Source organism: Prunus persica, chromosome G1 (genome assembly GCF_000346465.2).
Source record: "Prunus persica cultivar Lovell chromosome G1, Prunus_persica_NCBIv2, whole genome shotgun sequence".
NCBI lineage: Eukaryota > Viridiplantae > Streptophyta > Magnoliopsida > Rosales > Rosaceae > Prunus > Prunus persica.
This window is the reverse complement of record NC_034009.1, coordinates 7196979-7223094: the sequence shown is the minus strand read 5'-3', so window position 1 is coordinate 7223094 and position 26116 is coordinate 7196979. Positions and strand designations below refer to the sequence as shown.

Below are 26116 nucleotides of genomic sequence, written 5' to 3'. Positions count from 1 at the left end.
AAAAAAATACTGGTAAACTTTATAAAGGGCCCATTCTATAATAATTTGTAACTCTAAGGTGGATTTGTATTAATATTTTGAGAAATTTGCATAAATATTACTTGAATTTTCAATTTTTATCTTTAATTACCTAAATTATATAAAGTGTTGCAATTCACCATGTACGTCTAACTCCGTTAAAATTTATGTTAAGTTACAGAGATTTTTCATCAATTCACTATAGAGAATAATTGTCCTCCTAAGAATCCAACCTGAATGCATCAAATTAGCATATCTGCAAGGAATTTCAAGTAACACTGCAGTTCCACTATTGGGATCAACAACCACATGTAACGACCCGGTCCTAAATAAATTAGTAAATATGAATTTATTGAGAGAAAATACCATTTTACCCCTAAAATATTTTATTAGATTTTAAGTTGACTTTTTGACCGGAAATAAATTTGGGAATTTCAAGAGCATGGCGAGATGAGTCCGTAGACACGTGGTGGGCTCGAATCGGAGTTATAACGAGAGAGATACGATAAAAATACTCTCAGTGGCATAACCGTAATTTTGGCGAAAATGGTTTGATAAAATCAGATCTCTCTCTCTCTCTCTCTCTCTCTCTCTCACGCAGCGACAGCCGACCACGTTTTGGCCGGCAGTTCTCTCCTCCGGCCATCGATGACAACGGGGCTGGTACCAAAATGACCGAGCCGCCGTCCTCTTCCCACCCCAGCCAGGTCTCGCCGCAAGCAGTCACGGTTTCGCCGGAAAATGGAGAAGAAGCGGCCGGTGTCATCCGAACTTCTCCGCTGTCGATCTCCCTCCTCCGGCCACCGATTCCGATGAATGAGGTATGGTTTCTCACATACTTTTCATGCTCTAGCTGCCTGTTAGGTAGGATTCGATCAATTCCTAGCGTAGGTAATTTGATTTACGAATTGAAATTTCGGCCACTTCCGGTTAGTTTTTGAGGTAGGTCCATGAACAAAAGTGGCTCCAAATATGGTGTTATACTTAGGGTAGGAGTTTGGAGCCATGGTTTTGAGATTTTTCGGCGATGCGTAATTGCTTTGGACACCCAGCGCTACCGGCGCATGGGCGAGGGTGGTGAAGTTGCACTTTGTCTCAATGAGATCCTTAGGTTGTTACGAGTGCGTAGGATTTTGCGGAACTCAATTCGGACGTTGTTTGACTATTGAACGGATTTTCGTATATTGCGAGTTATCTGGGTTCGATAGGTTGGGACTGTTGGATGGTCTCGAATTTAATATATTTAATCTAGGTATTTATAGGATCATGTAGGAATTCAAGGATCATGAATCGGAGGCCCGGATGCTCCGATTTATTAATTTAAAGTTTATGTTTATAATAATCGTCAGATCGTACAATCGTGAGCGATCTGACCGTCCGATCTGGACCAAACTTGTAGGACGAGTGTTCTATACCTTGTAAAATCCATAGGAACTTTCGGATCGGAATTTGGAGGTTGTGGGCCCCGTGGGCCTGTTTGACCAAGTTTGGGTAGTTTGACCCTTGGTTGATTGTGAGTCTTCCGAGGTGGTTTTATCTTCCTAGAAGGATTATAATGACCCTAATGACAGGTCTTGAGCGTTGTTTAGCCATGTTGACTAGGTTGAGATTTTTAGAATGTTTATTATTATCGTAGGAAACTCTTGGTCCTTATTTTTAAATGAATAGCATGGAATTGTTAGGCATATGAATTTAATGGTTTATTGAAAATCATTTTTATAATTAATAGTTAATTTAGCACTTTTGGTAAAGTATTGGTGATGTGTGGGGTACTTGGGATGATGTTGAGGTTTATACAATATTAGAGTAACTTATATATTTAAATATAGGTATAAATGTATGAAAAGAGTTTAGAATGTCAGTTTGAAGTGCTATACGCACTACCCTAGGTACCTCCCCGGATTTTGATTACACTATAAGTATCACCCTGTGTTCGTTAGGTCCCACATGGGGTAGGTTATCCGGCGTGTTGACAAACCACATACGTGGCGTTGGTAGTACCGGCATATGGGGAGATATTGTGATATGATGTTGAGGTCTTGCATGGCGTAGGAATTTCCGGCATTGAGACAGACCCCATACGTGGCGTTAGTTGTACCGACGTATAGGGAGATTATATGATTGTTAGGTCCCACGTGGCGTAGGTTATCAGGTGTGCGGACAGACTCCATACGTGGCGTTGGTAGTATCGGCGTATGGAGAGATATTGTGATATGATGTTGAGGTCTCGCGTAGCGTAGGATTTTTCGGCTTTGAGACAGACCCTATATGTGGCATTAGTAGTACCGGAGTATAGGGAGATTATATGATTGTTAGGTCCCACGTGGCGTAGGTTATCCGGCGTGCGGACAGACCCATACGTGACATTGGTAGTACCGGCGTATGGGGAGATTATGTGATAGTATGTTGAGGTCGCACGTGACGTAGGTTATCTGGCGTGTTAATAGACCCATACGTGGCGTTGGTAGTATCGGCGTATGGGGAGATTATGTGATAATATGTTGAGGTCGCACGTGGCGTATGTTATCCAGCGTGTTGACAAACTCCATACGTGGCGTTGGTAGTACCTGCGTATGGGGAGATTATGTGAATAACAGAGAAATGAATAAAGGTATTGTATGTGTTTGGAATCGGGTTAAACTTTACTCATGTTGTGTGATGGAGGTTGGTTCGGATCTTGTTGTTAGTCTTGAAATTTAGGTGAAAATAAGATGCAGTCTTTTTAGGAGGTTTAAATTTTGTACGTTTAATATTTGGGAATTTAGATGATGGAATTCGCATTTGGCATTCATAATTGTGTGTAGAATTTGTTGGTGGTTTTGTTTCGAATTATTTGAAGGCCGAATGCCGATTATGTGACTGCATGAAATTATATTGTGTGTGCTGCCTGTTGGTATATAAATTGTGAATTTTGTGCAGGTTGAAATTTGGAAAATATTCAATTTATAGGGGAGACTGTGTCGAAATTTCGGTTGAAAGTCTCATGCCCTTATTCCTTTTTGGGAAAAAAGGTACAATTTTAGAAGTGGGCTCGACATCGGTAATTTTCACAAGATTCGTTTCGGATTTCGGGAAATTTAGAGCGGGTCTTGTCACCACACATGTCCATGCATCTCTATGGTTGCCAAGCAGCACAAGCACATGAGGAAATGAATAAAATACATATATACTGCCCAAAGACATTACAACCAATTTGCTACTCTGATCCACACCCCAAAAAATGCAGGCAAGGGACTTAGTGAAGCAATTCTCCTGTTGTCAACACCCATGAAATGATTTGCAAAATAGATACGGTCAACGGAATACATTTGGGGGGTGTTAGTCAAAGGCCCTCTAATGTTTAAGTGAGTAAAATGGTCTCGAGGAGATGCATAAATAATTGAAAGGATGGAGCTTTCTCTTTAGGAAGAGATAGTTAAAGAGTATTTGTCAAAGGCCCTCTGATCCCTAAACCTTTCACCAATAATTAAAGAGTATTTGCTTTTGGTAGGAGAGCGATCGTTCTGTTTCATGAATTTCTCTAAGAGTAATTTTGGGTAAGAGAAGCTAGAAGGACACGATGAAGGAGAAGAAGACATTGAGACTTCTTTTTATTTATTTCTATTTTAGTAAATTTAGATTTTAGCCACACAAAAGCTTTCACTTTTGGAAAAAGTCAAAACTTTTTCAAAAAAAGACAGAGAAACCCCTCGACTTTCAAACCAAAGACATACAAATGTAAGGGATTCCTTATGTTAACTTCTTTTAATTTCAGTTATCAAAACCTTAATTCAAGATAAGGGTAGAATACGAAAGAGAAAGAACAAAAAGAAACAAAATTGATTAAAAAGTATTAAAAAACAAAGGGGAGGGTAAGTGGACAAAAATAAAATGAGAAAAATCAGCTCCCTTTTTTATTTATTATTTATTTATTTATATGGAAGTCATCATTCTAAAGTTTTTTTACTGCAATTCTAAAGTAAATTAACCAGTTGATATATTTTATATTCAAGTGTTTAACCTGAGAGGTTGTCTCCTACTTGTGGTAATACGAGCTATAATTTAGACATGGGCCAGCAAGTTTCGATATATTTATTAAAAAGTGTTGGAAATCGACAAGACTCTCCCAGCCACCAAAGGCAAATGAGGGCTTATAAATAACAAGCTTCATTTCAGCACATGCATATCATTTGCCTTGGCAATGAAAGAATTGTTGGCTTAAGCTCTGGGATAATTTGGGCTTTTTGGTTAACAAGCAAGTCCCAAGCTTTTGTTTTTGGTGGATGCGCAAGTTCACCTTATTTTACTCTCACCATTTGCTAAAACAAGTTTAACAAATTTGCAAGATTCATGCTCTCAGTTACTCTTCTTTTCCTTTTTTTCCTTTTTTTTCTCCTTGAAGTGTTGGTGTACTTGTGATTGAAATTGAATTAAAATGTATTTTTGGTTCATTGATCGATGTTTGCGTCAAGTTAATTTGGTTATTGGTTATTCTAAAATCATAGTTGAGATAAATTTCTTCTTTTCAAAATCGATATGGGTTGAGGCTACGAAATTAAAAGAGTTAGTGGATGGTTTTGGTAGAGCTGTACGGGGTTTGAGAAAACACTAATAAGTACCAAAAAAATTAATGACATGCACATTTAATTACACACAGCTACAACAGGGATATAAAAAAACATTGATTGGATTGTTTGAGGAAATAGTGCAATGTTTGTATGGAAAAAAGAAAAATTTCACATGCAATGGTAGTACTTAATTAGATGCATTATCTTAGTGTTGTATACTTAGAATCTCTGTTTACAGAAGAAAAGAACCTTGAACATACAAAGTTGTATATATACATCTATTTTACATGGACACTTGAGGGGTAATTAAGAATCTATATAGGTATGTTGAGGTTTGGAAGTATGTCTTTGACAGTGAAAAAAGTGACCACAAATAAACAGAGAATGGGCAATTAGATATATTCTTTGTGAACTTATTGTTTAGTCTCTTGTGCCATCCCCCGTGCTTAAACCTTTTTCTTATCTTGTTTTTTTTTTTTTTTTTTTTTCTTTCTAGGTTCTTGGTCAAACTTCGTTCGTGAATTTTTTGTCCTTTAAATTAGTTTTGTTGGATTCTTTTATTCCTTTTGTTTTATTTGGCATTTGGTTTGGCAAGACATTTCTATATAATGAAATTTCCCATGTGGACCAAGAATTTACACACCTGGATCATTCTTATTCATGCATACGTGTAATTTCTAGACCTTCATTCCCAATTTCTGATCTTTTGTTTTAATGCAGGTAACGGTGGTTATAATTATTTTGTACCATTTATACCCTCTTTTGGACATGAAGCATCACATTCTCTCTCAAACTACAGTGCAAGTATCAAATTTTCTCAAACTTCATACGATTGACTTTGTGAGATTAGTTAAACTTAAAAGACAAGTTCTAAACTTGTCATGATGTAATAGAATCATTTTGAGTAATATTAACTTAAGTATATTAGCCTAATCTTCAGTTTTGATTTTATATATTAGTTGCTTTTGTAGAATTAAAATGATGGGATATGTATAATTTTTGTATAAAAATAAACATTTCAACATATCTGATTTGTGTCATGAAAAATAATTCAATGACGTCTTATGAACGTCGTTAAGTTCAATGACGTGTCCTCTGCATCATGTAAAGTCCTAAAAGACGACGTCAAATAAAACATCATACTCTTCATGACGACTAATTTACGCCATCAAAACCTCATCCATGACATCAAGCTCACGCCATGGAAAGAAGAGGATGACATGCGATCAGCGTCGTTGAAACCTCATTCAATGACACGGAATAGATGTCATGTTTTGAAAATGTTTCCACGACACGCCATCCGTGTCATTGAAACACAATTTCACTACGCGAAACAAACGTCGTGTTTTGAAAAAGTTTCCAATGACATTCTATGCGCGTCATTGAAACCCTATTTCATGACGCGGAATAAAAATTGTGTTTTCAAAAAGTTTCCATGACCCCCCTTTTTGACAACGCGGGTTACAACTTCCTCCCATATAGCCATAAGTCTTCAACATTCAAATGGCTATTCATAATACACGTCTTTACTTTTGAATTAATTTTCATCGCTTTCGTATTGAAATGTGTTATTGATAGGTCTATCATAGAAGTTAAACCAATAAAATAATATATATATATAAAAAATAAAAAATAAAAGAGATCTGAAAATTATTCGTATGCAGTTTTTCTTGTTCCTTGAAAAGAAGCAAAGTTGAAATAAAGACGCAACGTTGCCAGACGACACTACCAACTGCATAGTTTCATTTTAACGTGTATAATTCATTTGACTTTTCATTGCGAGTCTTTATCCATGCCCCGTCGCATTTTCGTTTCCCTGTATTTGATTTCTTTTGTCAAACCCTTATCTTCAAAAATTGATGTGCCTAATTCTGTGGTCTTGGGTAAATGAAGACTCGGGTTCCTTAATTAAAATTAAAATCAAACTCCATCTCTCTAATTTTGATCTCCTTGGCCTATATATATGTAACAAGACCTCGAAGATCTATGTCATTTTGCGCCAGAAGTAGTAATTTGATCTAAGGTAAATCCTAACTCACATTATGCATGGAGTTCTTTCAATCATCAATAGACATGGTGGTATTTTTCATTGCAAGTATTACTCATAATTTTTTTATTTTTTATTTAAATGATTGAACATTTGTAAGTTCTTCTAAACATACAAAACAAATTCTTATGTAGGAATGTGCATGCACATAAGGTTTTCTTTGTTTTTATTTTGTCATAATTTTTTTTTTGTTTCCATATGTTTGAGACACCGAAATTGAAATACAACGATATTTAATTATAATTTCGATGGCTGGTGTTTCCATGTAGCTAACCTGTGTTATTGAGCTCCTGGTTCATGAAGAATTTACTTTGGCTAATTCAATTTGATTGTTGATATCATAATGTTCAATTATGGGATGGAGTGATTGAGAGGAAATGATTAATTTGGATTTTATAAGAAAGTTCAATTTTTTTTAAAAAAAATGTTAGACCGATGTTTTTTGTTTTTCAATTTCAAATTATTATCGCTAATTTTGAATTGCCCTCTAGGGTCTATAGTGTTACAATCTAGAAACTCCATGCAAGGGAAGAAAAAGAGGACTTTTTTTGTTGACTGCCACTTGAAAAAGTTGTTGAAAATGCTTTTGAATTTTTCAGGAGAAAAAACGTTAGCCATGGAGAAGTCAAGAATTGGTGTTGTACTATTTCTTTTGTACCTGTCTGTCTTCTATCCTCAATCTAAGGTTCAATCATTCGCCACTCCATCTGATCATGGTAAGTTTTTAACAAACACTCGACTTTGATAAATACTCATATTATACATGTACTTAAGTTTTTTTTGTTTTTTGTTTTCAAAATATTTTCATTTTATGTACACATATAAAATACTCAGAAAAATACACATTTTTATTACGTGTATTTTTTATAAGTTTTTTAATAATACATGAAAAGTTCATGTATTTCACATATTATTGAATGTAAATAACATACATTAATAAATTGAAATAAATAATAGATGAAATTTTCACCGTATTTTTGAAAGTTTTTCCCGTCCGGTTATATACTAACTATTCTCAAGGGTATCACTCTAATTCTTCAAAAAAAAAAAAAAAAAAAAAGAAAGAAAGAGAAAGCATCATAACAAACAGTTCTCCTGACATAATCAGTTACTTCCATCTCTTCATATTTTGCAGATTTAAGCTACATGAAATTTGTCTATAATTCCACTGATCTGCCATTAGAAGAAGTGTACGACTACATTGTAGTTGGAGGGGGTACAGCAGGCTGCCCATTAGCAGCAACTTTATCAGCGAAGTACTCGGTGCTCCTGCTAGAAAAGGGCAGTGTTCCAAGTGCATATCCAAGTGTTTTGCATCAAGATGAGATTCTTACAACTCTCATGCTAGAAGACGATGGAAAGACGCCAGCTGAAAGGTTCACATCCGAAGATGGTGTGGCCAATGTAAGAGGCAGGGTTCTTGGTGGGTCAAGCATGCTCAACTTTGGTTTCTACACTAGAGCCGATAAAGATTTTTATGGAAACTCAGGAATTGAATGGGACATGGATTTGGTTAGAAAGGCCTATCAATGGGTTGAAAATACTATCATAACCCCCCCGAATGTGTCACGTTGGCAATCTGTTGTGAAGGAAGGTTTGTTAGAGGCTGGTGTTCGTCCAGACAACGGATATAATTTAAATCACATTCTAGGAACTAAGGTCTCGGGTACTCTTTTCGACAATCAGGGATGGAGACATGGAGCTGTGGAATTGCTTAATCTAGGAAACCCGAAGAACTTGCGAGTTGCAGTTCATGCCACAGTAGAGAGAATCATATTCTCTTCCAACGCACCAAGTATGTTTCATATATTTGCATCTTTTACTTTAATTTCTTTGTTAATCGAGCAGGGTATTCGAACATTGACAGGAGAAATACCATTAGATTAAGAGTAAATTGATATCTTTGGTTTTCAATAATTCGATAATAACTACAATCTGTTCTGACCATGCAGGTTTGTCTGCTAGAGGAATCGTGTATAGTGATTCTAAAGGGAGGTCACATAAGGCCTTCATACGTGGTAAGGGAGAGGTTATATTGAGTGCCGGGGCAATTGGAAGCACTCAACTCCTGCTACTTAGTGGTGTTGGCCCAGAGTCCTACCTTTCATCGATCAAAATCCCAGTTGTTCACCCCGAGCCTTACGTTGGACAGTTTATGAGTGATAATCCTCGTAATTACATCACAATATTGCCTCCATTTCAACTGGAATCCTCTAGTGTACAGATCGTTGGCATCACAAGAGATTACTTCATAGAGACTTTCTCGGGGTTGCCATTTTCTACTCCACCCTTTAGTATTTTTCCTGATCCTTCTTTCTCCGCAAAGATAAATTCAACTTACGGACAAATTTTCTACAAAGATCCAGGACCCTTGTCCTATGGTTCGCTTAGGCTGCAGTCGTCCTATGATGTCAAAGTTGGTCCAAATGTACGCTTCAACTACTTTTCAAATCCGCTGGATCTTGCTCGTTGTGTTAGTGCCACAAGGAAGATTGGTGATTTATTAAGCACAAATTCATTGAAGCCATTTAAGGTTCAAGATTTGCCTGGTACAGATGGTTTCAACTTTTTCGGACCACCATTACCAAAGAACCTTACAGATACCGCATCCGTGGAAACATTTTGTCGAGAGACAGTAGCCACATTTTGGCACTACCATGGGGGATGCCTTGTGGGAAAGGTGGTTGATGGGGATTTACGAGTCAAGGGGATCAATGCCTTACGTGTTGTTGATGGATCCACATTCAAGTTCTCACCAGGGACCAATCCTCAGGCCACTGTTATGATGTTAGGAAGGTATGTTATCCACACTTAATCATTTATTTAAGCATTTGTTTGGATGGAATGATCAACTATATAACTCCTCCGAAACAGAAATTAATTAGTCATATGGGTTTTTCGTGATGAAATCTGATAAGCTGCTATTATTTTTCCCTTCAATTTTTGTGCTTTGGGCAGGTATACTGGCGTTAAGATGCTGAAAGAAAGATAAGCACCATGCCCTACTGAACAAGGCATGTTATTCACCATGCCCTACTGAATAAGGTGGAAGATTAATAAAACCAGTTGTGTAGTGTTTTCTTACTGAATAAGGTGATGATTTATACCATACAATAATTAATAAAACCAGTTGTGTAGTGTTTTCTTACTGAATAAGGTGATGATTTGTACCATACAATAATTTCACCATTATACTTGTACAGATACAAGCTACAGATACAAGCAATTGTGTAGTGTTTTCTTACTGAATATATTTACTTGTATTGTATCATTTGAGTTATCGAATTAATTACTGGAATACACATACAAGCTACAGATAAAGTTTGGCAGAGGTCGTTTAGATATGCAAGGTGGGCCTGATCCGTTGACCAAAATTATGAAGCTGCAGTTTTCGTAATTCAATGGAAGAAGAAAAAAGAAAAAAAAGTATTTATTTATTTTTTATTATTATTTTTTATTTATAAAGAACCTCCATTGAGTGCCATGCCAAAAAAAATACTGGTAAACTTTATAAAGGGCCCATTATATAATAATTTGTAACTCTAAGGTGGATTTGTATTTATATTTTGAAAAATTTACATAAATATTACCTGAATTTTTAATTTTTATTTTTAATCACTTATATTATGTAAAGTGTTGCAATTTATCACTTACGTCTAACTCCGTTAAAATTTCTATTAAATTTCAGGGATTTTTCGTCAATTCATTATAGAGAATAATCGTACTCCTAAGCATAAAACCCAATGCATCAAATTTGCATATTTCAAATAACACTGCAGTTCTACTATTGGGATCAACAACCCCACATGTTCATGCATCTCTATGGTTGCCAAGCAGCACAAGCACATGGGAAAATGAATAAAATACATGCATATATACTGCCCAAAAACATTACAACCATTAGGCTACTCTAATCCACACCCGAAAAATGCAGGCAAGGGACTTAGTGAAGCAATTCTCCTGTTGTCAACACCCATAAAATGATATGCAAAATAGATACGGTTAATAGAATCAGGGACAGATTCAGGATTTTAAAATAGATTGAGCTAAATTTAGGTATTAAGTAGATAGAAAACTCAACAATACCATGTGATTTCATTGGTAACCAAAAAAAAAAAAAAATACAGCAAGAACAATAAAATCAATTACAAATCCTATTCATAACTCATAAATTGAAACTGATGCCCCAATTGCAAATCCTAATTAATAATTCATAAGTGTCAATTGCAAATCCTAATTGATACTTTATAAACTCCAAAAAATCCCCAAATTAACGCATCAAGAAATTGAGAGAAGCTTACATGAACATAGAAACTTGGTTCACTTGAATTAAGTCTTGAAGGTAAGTGCAGCAGCAACAAGAGCGTTCTTTTTTATTTATTCCTCTACATGCAAGGGTAGGGTAGTGCTTCTTCTTTTTTCTTTTATTTTTCTACGTGCTGTGTGTAAGTTATTTTATTTTTTCTCTTTTTTTTTTCTTTTGCCGTGCTGTGTGTGAGTTCCCCCACACCTCACCTAGATAAGGTTAGGCTGGAAAAAAGAAGCTACCTAGGTTATAGCCCAGGTTTGCCAAACTAAAGGTCTGTCCCTGAATGGAACATATCCGGGGGGTGTTGACCAAAGACCCTGTGATGTCAAAGTCAGTAAAATAGTCTCAGGGAGATGCATAAATAATTGAAAGGATTGAGTTTTCTCTTCGGGAAGAGAGATAGTTAAAGAGTATTTGCCAAAGGCCCTCATATCCCTAAATCTTTCGCCAATAATTAAAGAGTATTTGCTTTTGGTAGGAGAAGTATCGTTCTATTTCATGACTTTCTCTGAGAGTAGTTTTGGGTAGGAGAAGTGGGAAGGACACGATGAAGAAGACACTGAGACTTCTTTTTTATTTATTTTTATTATGTTAACTTTTCTTAATTTCAATTATCAAAATCCTAATTCAAAGTAAGGGTAAAATATGAAAGAGAAAGAATAAAAAGGAATAAAATTGATTAAAAAATATTTAAAAATTAAAAGAGAGGGTAAAGTGAACAAAAATGAAATGGGAAAATCAGCTCCCTTTTTGTAGTTTTTATTTTTATACAGAAGTCATGATTCTAAAGTTTTTTACTGCAATTTGAGATATAGACAAACCAAGCAAATATTTCCACATTTAACTAAAATTTCAGTCAAGTCAAAATTTCTCCCAATTGATGGGGTCCCAAGATGCGCGTAGTTTATTTAACTATATTGATCAACATATATTTCCTAACCATAGCTATTTTCATGTCACAACTTAAAAGATAAAAGTCAAACAAGCTTATCATCAAATTCAATTTGTCATACATTACCACAAGTAACAGTTTATTTACAATAGCGTGAGTAATTTACTTTGGGTGGATCAAATGCGTAATGGATCAGAAAGTTTGTTGACAATATTTCTTGTTCCAGTCTTATTCCCATCATCAATTATTCCCATCACATCATCAATTATTCAGTTTGATAGATGAGCTATAATTTAGACATGGGCCAGGAAGTTTCGATATATTTATTAAAGAAGCAAGTGGTGGAAATCGACAAGACTCCCGGCCACCAAAGGCAAATGAGGGCTTATAAATAAAAAGCTTCATTTCAGCATATACATATCATTTGCCTTGGCAATGAAAGATTTGTTCTAAAAGCTCACAGTTTCTTTTGTGCTTTCTTCGGTCAGGTACATATCCGACTTAAATTTTACTTATACTTGGATTTGCTTTACTTTTATTGTTGTTTTAGTTTTGTCCAATTTCTACGTACTTTACATAGCTTTGTTTAGTACTCCTTGTGTTGTCTAGTAAAAAACTGTGAATGTTAGCTGGTAACTAAAGCTCACTTCTAGCTCTTACTTTAGTGGCATTTATCTTCTTTTGAAAGAGATACTAAATTTATATTCCAACCACCTCCCTATTAATTTAACAATAATGCTATTTGTACCATATTTATTGATCATATTATTGCCCACTGATAGGATTTTTAGTACCTGTGCAAACAGGGTTAAAATCACATAAAATACTTACAATAATACAAGGCTATTGTAGTATGGATGCTCATGCAAGGTCGTTTTCCTCAAGGACTAATTAGCAATTTAAGTAAAAATAAATTCCAAATAACTACTTAAAATAAAAGGTCAAGAAAGATGATTATGAATTTGGTTGATTCTAAAAATAAATATTAAATAAAAACAAATACGATTGAAGGAAAGAGTTTTGAATATCAATTTATAAAAGCACTAGGGTTTCACCATCACCTAGCAATCCTATGAACTTTTACCAATTATTTATGATTTGCACATGCCACTTTGAAGGTTAGGTTTTCCTAATGTATATTCTACTTGAAACCTCCAACACAGAACGTATATCCAACATGCAACCCGTCCGGATGTTCGGATCAAATCTGAACATGAAAGACTCATTAAGTTTTGTGAAAACCCTTTGAAAAACCATGCAACCCTTAAGACGTGGTATTCATCTTAAGTGAAATTACAATTATTAATCACAAGAAGCTAGCATCAATTTCAGGGAACCTTCCGATCAAAATTGCATCCAATTACTTTTCTAAAGATCCTAATGGTGATCAGGCATTAAGACAATTAGATAGTTTAAAACAATGATTAACAATTCAAGTAGGCATGCACTCATCATAAGCAATTAAATAAAAATCACATATTGTTAATGTATGCATTTTGTATTTTTCTTTTGGCTTCCCTTGTCAACTTTGTAATAGGATTTCTATTGTTATCAAGCTCAAATTTAGATTGAGAATAGCTTCTCTAGGTGTTCTTAACTAACAACAATCATATGGAGGATCATGCAACTTGACAAAGGTAAACATTGTGCATTGCATAACACTGCATTACACTGTTTTTCATAAAATGATGACTAGTCATCTGTTTCTTGGATGACTAGTCATCCTTGCTCTCCAGCTGGATAACAAACCTTTTTGTCCTATTCTTTTCTCTCTCTGCTGCCAGATGGGTCTCTGACCTAAGGGAATATTTTGGGCTGTATAGGTCTTGCTATTCCCTTTTTGGGCAGCCGTCTTTCAGGTGAAGAATTGTAGGAAAGAGTGTTCTCCATTTTTCCGTTTTTCTTCCTCTAGAAAGAACAAGTTTTTCATCTATGAGTTTTTCTATATTGATTTAAAAAACTGCATTTGAAATATGATCTGCATCTAGCTTAATAAATCATTCTCTCATTTATATCTAGATCAGATTCACTATTGATTTCTTCAAGAGTATGGTTTCTTGAAGAAATTGATTATTCTCCTTTGAATCCAAATTTTGGTTTCTGTTTGAGTTGAGCTTGCAAGCTGGTGCCATGGGATGAATGAGCTGAAGAAGAAGCTGCCATTGCCATGAAGAACTGGGTTTCAAGCTGTACTAAGTTGGAGAAGAAGATTGCACAAAGGAGGTATTGCTCATCTTCCTAAATAGATCTAGGTTTTGCTTGAGCTTGCTTGTATTCCTTTGTAAGAATCTTTTTCTACTTAGTGGATTGCCTGGTCGGTTGATGACCCCCAGTTTTTCCCAATGGTGGGTTTCTGGGTGAACAATTTCTGATTGCATTCTTGTAATTTTCTGGGTTTGTGTTCTTGGTGGTTGACTAGTCATCGTATGAATTGTGGTTGACTAATCATCATTATCTGCTGTTTGGTGTTTGTTTGATTATGCTGTCTTCACACACTTTCACCATAGTTGTTGCTAGCACAGGGGATGCCTAGATTGATGGGTCCTTCTGAGTGCCTAGGTTGTCACTAGTAATTCTCTAGGCCTGCAGGTACATCATGATATGTTCTGTGTGTGTGTGAAGTTTGCTGCATCCTTTGGCTGAATATTTTTTTTAAGTTTACCCATCGTCACCTAAGTACCGATTACAATTCGTATCAGAGCGTCAGCTCTTAATACAAATAGAGAGATCCTAGGATTTGTTTTGGTGTTTAGGTGTGCTCACTATGGAACGGGATCGAGTTGCTGGATCTTGCAACTCCCCTCCCTATTTTGATGGAAATAACTACGCTGCTTGGAGAGAAAAATTTGAGATATTTCTTGATGCTCTTGATGAGTACGCAAGTGAGTATCTCACAAAAGAGTGGGTTGCTCCTGTCAAGACTGTTGAGAGTAATGTTGTGCCCAAGCCTAGGTCGGAGTGGACTGAAACTGAGATGTTTGCTGCATATTCAAACAAGAAGGCCAGAAATGCCTTAGTCACTGCCTTGTCTAGCACACAGTTTTCACATATACAACACATCCCAAATGCAAAACAGGCTTGGGATAAACTAAGGGTGGTTCATGAAGGGGATGACCAAGTTAGAACTCTAAAACTTCAGATGGTGCTTGCACAATTTGAAGAACTTAGGATGTCTGAAACTGAGTCTATTTCTGAGTTCTATGGGAGAGTTGAGATGATCACTAATGAAGCCATGAGTCTCGGTTAACCTATTGATGAGCTTCTTGTTGTTCAGAAAATCCTTCATGTCCTACCATCTAGGTTTAGAGCAAAGAAAACCGCAATCATGGAGGTCCAAAACTTAAATGAAATTAAGCTTGGCAAGCTCGTAGGAAAATTAAAAACCTATGAGATGGAGTTGAATATGGAAGAGCATGACATTAAAAAATCAAAAAATGTTGCACTTCAAGGAGTGAATGATTGCTCTCTGAAAGGTAGTGAAAAATCCTCAGGTTTTGAGGATGAGATGGCCTTGTTTGTCAAAAAATTTAGGAGAATTCTTAGGGATAAAGGAAAGTTTGCTAGAGAGGGCAGCTCTGGTAGTGAGAGACAATTTAGACCATCAACTGATCGGTCTAATGAGAGGAACAAGGATGTCAAACCTCTCATTAAAGATTTTAGAAAATCTGTCAAGTGCTTCACATGTGGAGGCATTAGGCACTGTGCTGCCGACTGCGCAAACAATCAGAAAAAATACTCCAAAGGAAAGGACAAGGCCATGAAAGTTAGCTGGAGTGAGAGTGAAAGTGAAGTTTCTCAAGAGGATTCATCTTCCTCTGATAATGATGATCAACATGTTGCTTTTGTTGCCTCTGTGCAGCCAGTGTCTGATGAATCTGATTATGAGTCAGATGACCTGTCATATGAGTCATTAGGAAGAAAATATGATTGTTTGTTCAAAGAGACATTGTCTTTGAAAGAAGAGTGCCTCAAACTTGAGGCCAACAACCATGAACTTCAACATGAAATCCTCATCTTAAAAGAGACCAAAAAGGAGTTGAGTGACAAATCTGTGTCTCTAGAAAAAGATTTTGTTGCACTTGTGTCAATTAGGAGTAATCTGGAAAATCAAGTTAATGTGCTCAAGGAGAGTAACATTGGTTTCCAGAACTCAAACAAACTGCTCCTAGGTGAATTGAATGAAGCAAAAAGCAAGGTTATATCTATGACCATTGGTGCCTCAAAAATTGACAAAATGTTGACTATGGGAAAACCTCATGGGGACAAAGGTGGTCTTGGATTTAATCATTTTGATTCTAGTTCGTCTAGCTCTACCACTAGGTTTGTCAAGTCAAAAACTCCAACTATGGATTCGCTTAATGCTCAGCCGATTGTCAAGAAACCTAAGTTTGTTCCAACTTGTCACAGGTGTGGGTTGACTGGTCATATTCGACCAGTCTGTCATATGTACAAAAAGGATAAGACTAGAAAATTGTCTTCAAAATCTAAAAAGAATCCCAGATCTTTGCAAGATCAGGTTGATCATTTGCTAAAAGAAGTAACTAAGATTGCCAAACTTGTCTCCCTTAAAATGTGTTCACCTATTGTGCCTAAGTCTACTTGGGTTGAAAAAGGTCATACCAAATGTCTTGTTGTGCTAAATGCTTTTGCTGCATCAAACACCAACTCTTGGTACTTTGATAGTGGCTGCTCCAAACATATGTCTGATGATAAAAGTGTCTTCTCATCTCTCAGTCCTTTTGATGGAGGCACTGTAACTTTTGGGGGAGGTCATAAGTCTCAAGTTGTTGGGAAAGGTACTGTTTGTATCCCTGGATTACCCGAGCTTAAGAATGTTAGATGTGTTGAGGGTCTTACATCCAATCTCATTAGTGTGAGTCAGCTGTGTGATGATGGAGTAATAGAAGTTAGATTCTCCAAGCATGGGTGCAAAATCATTGGAAAAGGTGGTAATGAGATTGTGAGCGTGGCTAGGTCTAGGGACAATTGCTATTGCATTGATGGTGTCAATGATGCAAAAGAAATAGTTTGCAATAAGGTTGTGAATGAAACAAGTGTCTTGTGGCATCAAAGGCTTGGACATGTGAACTTTAGAGACTTGCATAAATTGTCAAAGAAAGAGTTAGTGAGTGGTTTACCAAAGCTTGACAAATTTGATCAACATGTTTGTGAAGGATGTCAATTGGGGAAACAAGTTAGAGTGTCACACAAGAAGGTCAAACATATTCAAACACAAGTCAGCCTTGAACTTGTTCACATGGACCTTGTTGGTCCTATCCAAACCTTGTCCCTTGGTGGAAAGAAATATATTCTTGTCATGGTTGATGATTTCTCTAGATTCACTTGGGTCTCATTCTTACGTGAAAAATCTAAAACTTTTCTAAGGTTTAAGTCTGTTTGTCATCTTTTGCAAAAAGAGAAGATGACTAGTCATCTGCCTCTTGTTAGAATTAGAACAGATCATGGTTCTGAGTTTGAGAATTCTCAGTTTCTGAAATTTTGTGAAGAGATGGGAATTAAGCATGAGTTCTTCGCTCCTATTACACCTCAACAAAATGGTGTTGTGGAGAGAAAGAATAGAGTTCTTGTTGAGATGGCTCGGGTGATGCTCAATAGCAAAAATCTTGCTAAACATTTTTGGGCTGAAGCTGTAAGTACAGCTTGTTATATCTCAAACAGGGTATTTTTGAGGTCTGGTACCAAGCAAACTCCCTATGAGATTTGGAAAGGCAAGAAGCCGAATGTGTCATATTTTAGAGTCTTTGGTAGCACATGCTATATTTTGAAAGATAGGGAGCATCTTGCTAAGTTTGATTCTAAGTGTGATAAGGGAATTTTTCTTGGGTATTCTACTTCAAGCCGAGCCTATAGAGTGTACAACTGTAGGACCAGAACCATCATTGAGTCCATAAATGTCAAAATTGATGATTTTGCTGCCTTTACTGAGATGGCATTAGATGAGGATGGCCTTTTTTCTCCTTCTCTCGTGCAAGAATCTCCAGGTCTGGATCTTGTAGTTGACCTGTCATCTTTCGGAAATTCTGTCCCAGTTGACCTGTCAACTCCTTCAACCTCTAGTTCCATCTCATCTGTCCAAGTTGACAGCTCCCATGCTGATCATAGCCCTCTCACTCAAACTGATAGTGTCATTATTGGTCTTCTTAATCAGGGGGTGAGAACTAGGAAACAATTAGCACAAGAGATTAGTCATGTGTGTTATGTCTCAAAAGAAGAACCTAAGAATGTGAAAGAGGCGTTGAACCATGGTGAATGGTTTCTTGCAATGCAAGAGGAGCTGAATCAGTTTGTTAGAAATGATGTTTGGTACCTTGTTCCCAGACCTACTAATACAAATGTCATAGGTACTAAGTGGATTTTCAAGAACAAAACTGATGAGCAAGGTAATGTTGTTAGAAACAAAGCTAGATTAGTTGCTCAAGGTTACACTCAAATGGAAGGCATTGACTTTGATGAAACATTTGCCCCTGTTGCAAGGCTTGAATCAGTTAGATTACTTCTTGCAATTGCTTGTCACTTAAAATTCAAACTTTATCAAATGGATGTCAAAACTGCCTTTTTGAATGGTATTTTAAATAAAAAGGTCTTTGTTGAACAACCAAAGGGTTTTGAGGATCCACATCATCCAAATGATGTGTTTCGGTTAAAAAAGGTACTCTACGGTTTGAAGCAAGCTCCTAGAGCATGGTATGAGAGGTTATCCTCTCATCTTCTAAGAAATGACTATGTTAGAGGGTCAGTTGACAAAACTTTGTTTGTCAAAAGGTTCAAAAATGATGTCTTGATTGCTCAAGTGTATGTTGATGATATTGTGGTTGGTTCTACCTCTAATTTGCATGTTCAAGAGTTTATTCATGTCATGACTATTGAATTTGAAATGAGTCTTGTTGGTGAGCTTAACTATTTCTCAGGTCTTCAAATCAAACAAAGCCATGATGGGATCTTTGTTTCTCAATCAAAATATGCAAAAAATCTTGTGCAAAAGTTTGGTTTGGAGGATGCAAAATCTGCAAGAACTCCAATGAGCACTAGTGCTAAAATTCATAGAGACTTGCATGGCAAAAGTGTGGATCAAACTCTCTATAGAAGTATGATAGGAAGTCTTCTCTACTTGACTGCTAGTAGACCAGATATTTCTTATAGTGTTGGAGTGTGTGCTCGGTTTCAAAATGACCCAAAGGAGTCTCACTTGTTTGCTGTTAAGAGAATCATAAAATATGTGAGTGGGACTGTTGAGTTTGGATTGTGGTATACCTATGACACTTGTGTCAGTCTGGTTGGGTATAGTGATGCTGATTGGGCAGGTTGTAGTGATGATAGGAAAAGCACTTCCGGGGGGGTCTTTTATGTAGGCAACAACCTTGTTTCTTGGCATAGCAAAAAACAGAATTCTGTCTCCTTATCCACTGCGGAAACAGAGTATGTTGCAGCTGGGAGTTGCTGCACGCAACTCCTTTGGATGAGACAAATGTTGGAAGACTATGGTCTTGCTCAATCATGTTTTCTCATCTATTGTGACAACATGAGTGCCATAGACATTTCTAAAAATCCTGTTCAACACTCTCGGACTAAGCATATAGACATTAGGCATCATTTTATTAGAGATCTTGTGGAAGCCAAAATTCTATCGTTGGAATTTGTTCCCTCTGAAAAACAGCTAGCAGATATACTCACCAAGGCCTTGGACTTTCAGAAACATGTCACACTTAGGCAGTCCATTGGTCTTTGCTCAATTGATTGATTAGCTTGTCTGTTCCTTATCTTCAGCACATTGCAGAACTGTTGACTAGTCATCTTTGCTTTAGTTGACTAGTCAAATATAAATTTTTGTTTACTTGGTGTGCACATGTCAAAAAACATCTGTTTCTTCTGATCTCTGATGGTGTGAAGTCTGAATCATTTTATGCTTTGCCTGATTTGTGCATAATTCCCCCTTTCTTGTTTGGAGCCATTAGATGAAATCTTTTGGTGTTCTTTTGTCTTCTTGTTGAGGCAAGTGTTGTGATTCATTGTGGACAATCATTGTTATAATCTCCTATTCTTTTTTCTCACTCTCTTAGGCAATTTGTTACAAACAAACAAAAAAAAACAAAAACAAAAAAAAAAAAAAACAAAACGGAAGTGTGACCAATGTAGTCACGACTCTAGGAAGGTATAAGGTGTTATGATTGAAGAATCTAGAGCAAGAGCCGCAAAATTGGTCCACTTAAGCACTTAAGTCTGGGATGTGCAAATAACAAGAATAATAAATGTCCAGATTGAGTGATGAAAATCAAATAGGTTGGGTTTATTCCTTGAGTTTGTCTTGAAGGTTTATTTCATACTTGTCTCTCCAGGAGGGGTATTCATCTCTTGTGTTCCTCTTTTGGCTCTGAACCTCCTCTGTCCATTTTGCCTTATCTCTGAGCATAAAATCTAATTCATTTTCTATCTGTCAGAGTTAGTTGCACTTGTTTTTGTTTGCACATCTGGTTTTCTTCTCTTTCTGTTCCTTCCTGTGCTTGAAGACTTGGACTAGGCTATAGTAGCTAATACATCGTTGATCACTTGATATATTTGCTAGTTCATGTTTGTTTTCTTTTTCTCTTCCAAACCCACAATCTTGTCTTCCACAGGGTCGATACTATCTTTGATGCGTCTCTTGATATTGCTTTAGTTGACTAGTCATCTATGCTTGTGGTTGCCTAGTCATCCGGTTGTGTTATATTTGATGCTCGTCATGGTATTGCCTTAGTTGCCTAGTCGTCATTCTTTTGGTTGCCTAGTCATCTAGTTCTGCTTGTGTTTTGTTATTGCCTGGGTTGACTAGTCATCATGCTCCTTATGGTTGACTAAGTCCTCACTGAACGATACGCCTTCTGCGGTTATTTTTTTTTAATTTTTTTTCTTGGGGTCCGTTTTCGTTTTTCTTTTCTTTTTCTTCTTTAGGTCTGTTTCCCTCCTCTTTGTTCGTCCTCTTTTTCTCTCCCGTTCTCTCTCTGTTCTCTTCTGACACAGACCCAAGCCTCGCTTCCCCTTCTCCCTCTGTGTTAGTCCCTTTCGCCCCTTCTTCCCTCTGCATTTTTTTTCTCTTCCGTTCTCTTCCCGCTATACACCATGTCGTCCTCCGCGCCTTTCCTCACTTACTAGCGTCGCTCCAAATCCAAGTCCACTGACAGAGCGGATTTTATGCCCTCCATTCCTAGGGCTTCTAGGACTCGTTCTTCTCCCTCTGTTCCCGCTGGAGACTCCTCCCCATTTGTGTCTCCTGAGGCGGCCTCGTTCTTTGATGGTGTTGTCTCTAAGAGGAAATTTGTGCCTGAGAGAACTTACCAACTTGATGATCTCCCCTTGGCGGCCCAGGGTTCTGCAACTCAGATTTTTGAGCACTACCATCTCCAATCTCTCAACACTCTGTCTGGTAAGTTCAATGCTTCTGTTGTTAAGGAGTTTTACTAGAATTTTCCTGCTGATCCTAAGGGGTCTAATTATCAGTGTGTTGTTCGTTCTGTGCCCATTACTCTGAAACCCTCTGTGATTAATAGGGTTTTAGGTTTTCAGTCTTGCCCTGGTTTTGATTCTGATCAATTTGCCCTTGCCTCTTGAAAGGACCCGCCCCGAATTTTTCAGAACCCGAGGCGAACCCTTTGGAATTCCCGACATCCTCCCGATGCCAGGCCCAAATACTAAAAACCGAGACTTCCTGCCGAAAATTCGGCAGAGTCTCCCCGATAAATTGGACATTTCCCAAAATTTATACCTGCATGAAAACGCATTTAATATTCCCAACTGGCAGCATGCACAATATAATTTCATGCAAATTCTCATAAATGGCCTTCGGCCTTCCAATAATTCTCAAACAACCACCATACAATTCAAATACAAATTATGACTAATATTTAGTCTGCGGCTGCACCTAATAACCTTAGGCTGCCTACGTACCCTCCTTGAGGGATCAAGCCACACGTAGTTCTTCCCTAGAACCCAATTCCACACTTGGGCGATACCTTATTTCATTTCTCTGGATTTCATATAATGTCCCCATACGCCGGTACAACCAACGCCACGTATGGGGCCTGTCAACACACCGGATAACCTATGCCACGTGCGACCATGCCATACTATCATAATATCTCCCCATACGCTGGTACAACCAACGCCACGTATGAGGCCTGTCCCAACGCCGGATAACCTACGCCACGCGAGACCTCAATATTCATATCACAAATCTCCCCATACGCCGGTACAACCAACGCCACGTATGGGGCCTGTCTCAACGCCGGATAACCTACGCCACGTGAGACTTGAACATCATATTACATATCTCCCCATACGCCGGTACAACCAATGCCACGGATGGGGCCTGTCCCAACGCCGGATAACCTACGCCACGCGGGACCTAATTTTCACTTGGTGGTACTTGTAGTGAATCCAACATCCGGGGAGGTACCTAAAGTAGTACGTATAGCACTCCATAATCTCCCTTGGAAAGGTGAGATTACTCCGGGAGACTCACGGTCAACCAAGGGTCAAACTACTCTAACCCTGGTCAAACGGACCTGCGGAACCCACGACCTCCAATTTCCGATCAGAAAGTCCCTATGGGTTCTACCAGGTACAGGACACTTGTCCTGCAAGTTTGGTTCAGATCGGACGGTCGGATCGCTCACGATCGCACGATCTGACGGTTAATATAAAATATAAACTTTAAAATTATTATTCGGAACATCCGGGGCTCCGATTTACGATCCGTGAATTCCTACACGATCCTAGAAATACCTAGATTAACATATATTAAACTTGGGACCATCCAACGGTCCCAACCTATCGAACCCGGATAACGCACAATATGCGAATATCCGTTCGATAGTCAAACGACGTTCGAATTGAGATCCGCAAAATCCTACGCACTCGTGACAACCTAAGGATCTCATCGGAACACATTGCTACTTTTCTACAGTGCCCACGCGCCGCCGCACGCGCCGGCAGCGCGTGGGTGCCCAAAGCGATAACGCTTTGTCGGAAAATCTCAAAACCACGGCTCCAAACTCCTACCCTAGGTATAACACCCTATTTGGAGCCACTTTTGTTCTTGGACCTACCCCAAAAAGTGGCCGAAAATGGCCGATCACGGCGGCCGAAGTTTGGCCGATTTTCAATTCGAAAATCGAGTTGTCTACACTAAGAATCGATCTAATCCTACCCAACAGGCAGCTAGAGCATGAAAAATAGGTGAGAAACCATACCTTGCTCGTCGGATTTGGTGGCCGGAGGAGGGAGATCGACGGCGGCGAAGATCGGACGACCCCGGCCGCTTCTCCTCCATTTTCCGGCGAAACCGCGGCGGCTGGAGGCGGGAGACGGCTGGGCTGGAAGAGGACGACGCCCCGGTCATTTTGGTACCGGCCCCATCCACAGCCGTGGTCGGTGGCTGGAGTTGTGAGGAGAGAGAGAGGGAGAGCTGACGGGAGAGAGGGAGAGGTCGCGGGAGAGAGAGAGAGAGAGAGAGAGAGAGAGAGAGAGAGAGAGAGATAGAAAAATCAGATTTTATAAAAAATCCCATTTTGAAATATTTACGATTATGCCACTGGGCTTCTTTTGACCATATCTCTCTCGTTACAACTCCGATTCGAGCCCACTACGTGTCTATGAACTCGTCTCAGTACGACCTATCCAAAAATACAAGTCACGGTCCCAAACTCTCTCCGGTTAAAAATATGACTAAAATACCCTTAAATAATTAAATAATTAAATAAGGGTAAAATATGGGGAGATTTGGGGTCGGGGTGTTACACCTCTTCTCAATACACTATTGATCTGTTTAAAACCATGGCCTATACTGATCAAACAATGCCCCTGACTTCTAAAGGTTTCCCTATCAAGTCTTATCTGTCACCTTTTTACAAATTTCTATGGGATTTTATCCGTCACAATGTTCTCCCAACTGGAAATAATTCAAACCCCACTCTGGCTGGCTGTCAACTCATGATTTTAATGGTGAATCATGATAAAATTCCCTTTGGGGATATTCTTTATCATGCAATTCTTGGCGAAACCATAGGTCATGGTACAAAACACAAGGGGACTCTTGTCTTCCCCTGTCTTATCCAGCGTCTCTGTGAGAGAAACCAGGTGGTTTTTCTTGATTCTGATCAGTGGAATCCTCCCATTGCTCCATTTGGCAAGGCCTCGGTTGCCCTTAGCCACAAAGTTTCAAAAACTTTTCTCTCCTCTGTGTCATCTACTTCTGAAAATGCCTATCTCAGATCTCAGCTTGCTGCCAAGGAGAAACATATTTAACATCTGTTAAGCCTCATTTCATCTTCTTCGGTTCCTGCTGCTGCTGCTGCTGAAGTACATCCTCAGCCGACTCCTGCCACGGAGGTCTCAGATGATTCTGTAGATTCTGATGAGTCTGATGATTCTCTAGTTTTTTAGCTACAGTGCTCTTGTTGGCAGTGTCCTAGATAGGGGGAGTATTTTTGGACATGTATATGGTTGTAATCCCCTTGTGGATATTTTGTTTTTGCTTGGGTAGTCTGTGCATCTTGGTAGGGGGAGCTCTGTTGTATTATTTTTGAACAAGTGCTGTTTGCTTTGTAATCCACCTATGTTATGTGCTTTTCACTTTGTTCAAATCTGTTTCTCTGCCTTGTGTTTAATCCCCTTGTATGCATGACTCTCTCTCCTTACCTTTTTGCACTTTCCTTATCAACAAGGGGGAGAACACTCTCAACCCCCATATTTCATATTGTTTCAAAATTCTGTGATATAATATGCCTGTTTTTGTGCCTGGAAGATTGGTTGTTCTTACAGGTATCCTCTCTTCTTCATCTTCTTAGGCTTGGTTTTGGGTTGAGTGTTGTTAGAGAGTGTGTTGTCAAGGAAAGCCAAAAAGGGGGAGATTGTTAATGTATGCATTTTGTATTTTTCTTTTGGCTTCCCTTGTCAACTTTGTAATAGGATTTCTATTGTTATCAAGCTCAAGTTTAGATTGAGAATAGCTTCTCTAGGTGTTCTTAACTAACAACAATCATATGGAGGATCATGCAACTTGACAAAGGTAAACATTGTGCATTGCATAACACTGCATTACACTGTTTTTCATAAAATGATGACTAGTCATCTGTTTCTTGGATGACTAGTCATCCTTGCTCTCCAGCTGGATAACAAACCTTTTTGCCCTATTCCTTTCTCTCTCTGCTGCCAGATGGGTCTCTGACCTAAGGGAATATTTTGGGCTGTATAGGTCTTGCTATTCCCTTTTTGGGTAGCCGTCTTTCAGGTGAAGAATTGTAGGAAAGAGTGTTCTCCATTTTTCCGTTTTTCTTCCTCTAGAAAGAACAAGTTTTTCATCTATGAGTTTTTCTATATTGATTTAAAAAACTGCATTTGAAATATGATCTGCATCTAGCTTAATAAATCATTCTCTCATTTATATCTAGATCAGATTCACTATTGATTTCTTCAAGAGTATGGTTTCTTGAAGAAATTGATTATTCTCCTTTGAATCCAAATTTTGGTTTCTGTTTGAGTTGAGCTTGCAAGCTGGTGCCATGGGATGAATGAGCTGAAGAAGAAGCTGCCATTGCCATGAAGAACTGGGTTTCAAGCTGTACTAAGTTGGAGAAGAAGATTGCACAAAGGAGGTATTGCTCATCTTCCTAAATAGATCTAGGTTTTGCTTGAGCTTGCTTGTATTCCTTTGTAAGAATCTTTTTCTACTTAGTGGATTGCCTGGTCGGTTGATGACCCCCAGTTTTTCCCAATGGTGGGTTTCTGGGTGAACAATTTCTGATTGCATTCTTGTAATTTTCTGGGTTTGTGTTCTTGGTGGTTGACTAGTCATCATTATCTGCTGTTTGGTGTTTGCTTGATTATGCTGTCTTCACACACTTTCACCATAGTTGTTGCTAGCACAGGGGATGCCTAGATTGATGGGTCCTTCTAAGTGCCTAGGTTGTCACTAGTAATTCTCTAGGCCTGCAGGTACATCCACTACTACAAAAAGTGAAAAAGACGACCAGAAAACAACGACGGTCTAAGCGAAAACCGTCGTGGTTTTTAAAAAGACGACGGTTCTAAAAACACCGTCGTGTAATACCACCTTAGACAACTAAAAAATGGAGATTCAAATGGCTGTTCAAAAACAACGACGTACCTAATTAAACAACCGACCTCTATTTGAAATAGATTTCCGCAGTGTAAAATCAAAGCCAACAAAGAACGGCAGAAGTTATGAATCGACCGACGTAGAAAGTAAAGACGACGATTTCAATAAAAACCGCCGTTTTTACTCATAAAAT

General features: G+C 38.1%; 1 protein-coding gene across 1 annotated transcript; it reads left to right on the top strand.

Moving 5' to 3' along the window:
• On the top strand, positions 6518-9932 carry LOC18790921 ((R)-mandelonitrile lyase 1). The gene is made up of 5 exons (XM_007227279.2): positions 6518-6588; positions 7212-7328; positions 7748-8407; positions 8565-9408; positions 9571-9932. The coding sequence occupies exons 2-5, from the start codon at positions 7229-7231 to the stop codon at positions 9602-9604; spliced, it is 1638 nt and encodes a 545-aa protein (XP_007227341.2). The 5' UTR covers positions 6518-6588; positions 7212-7228; the 3' UTR covers positions 9605-9932.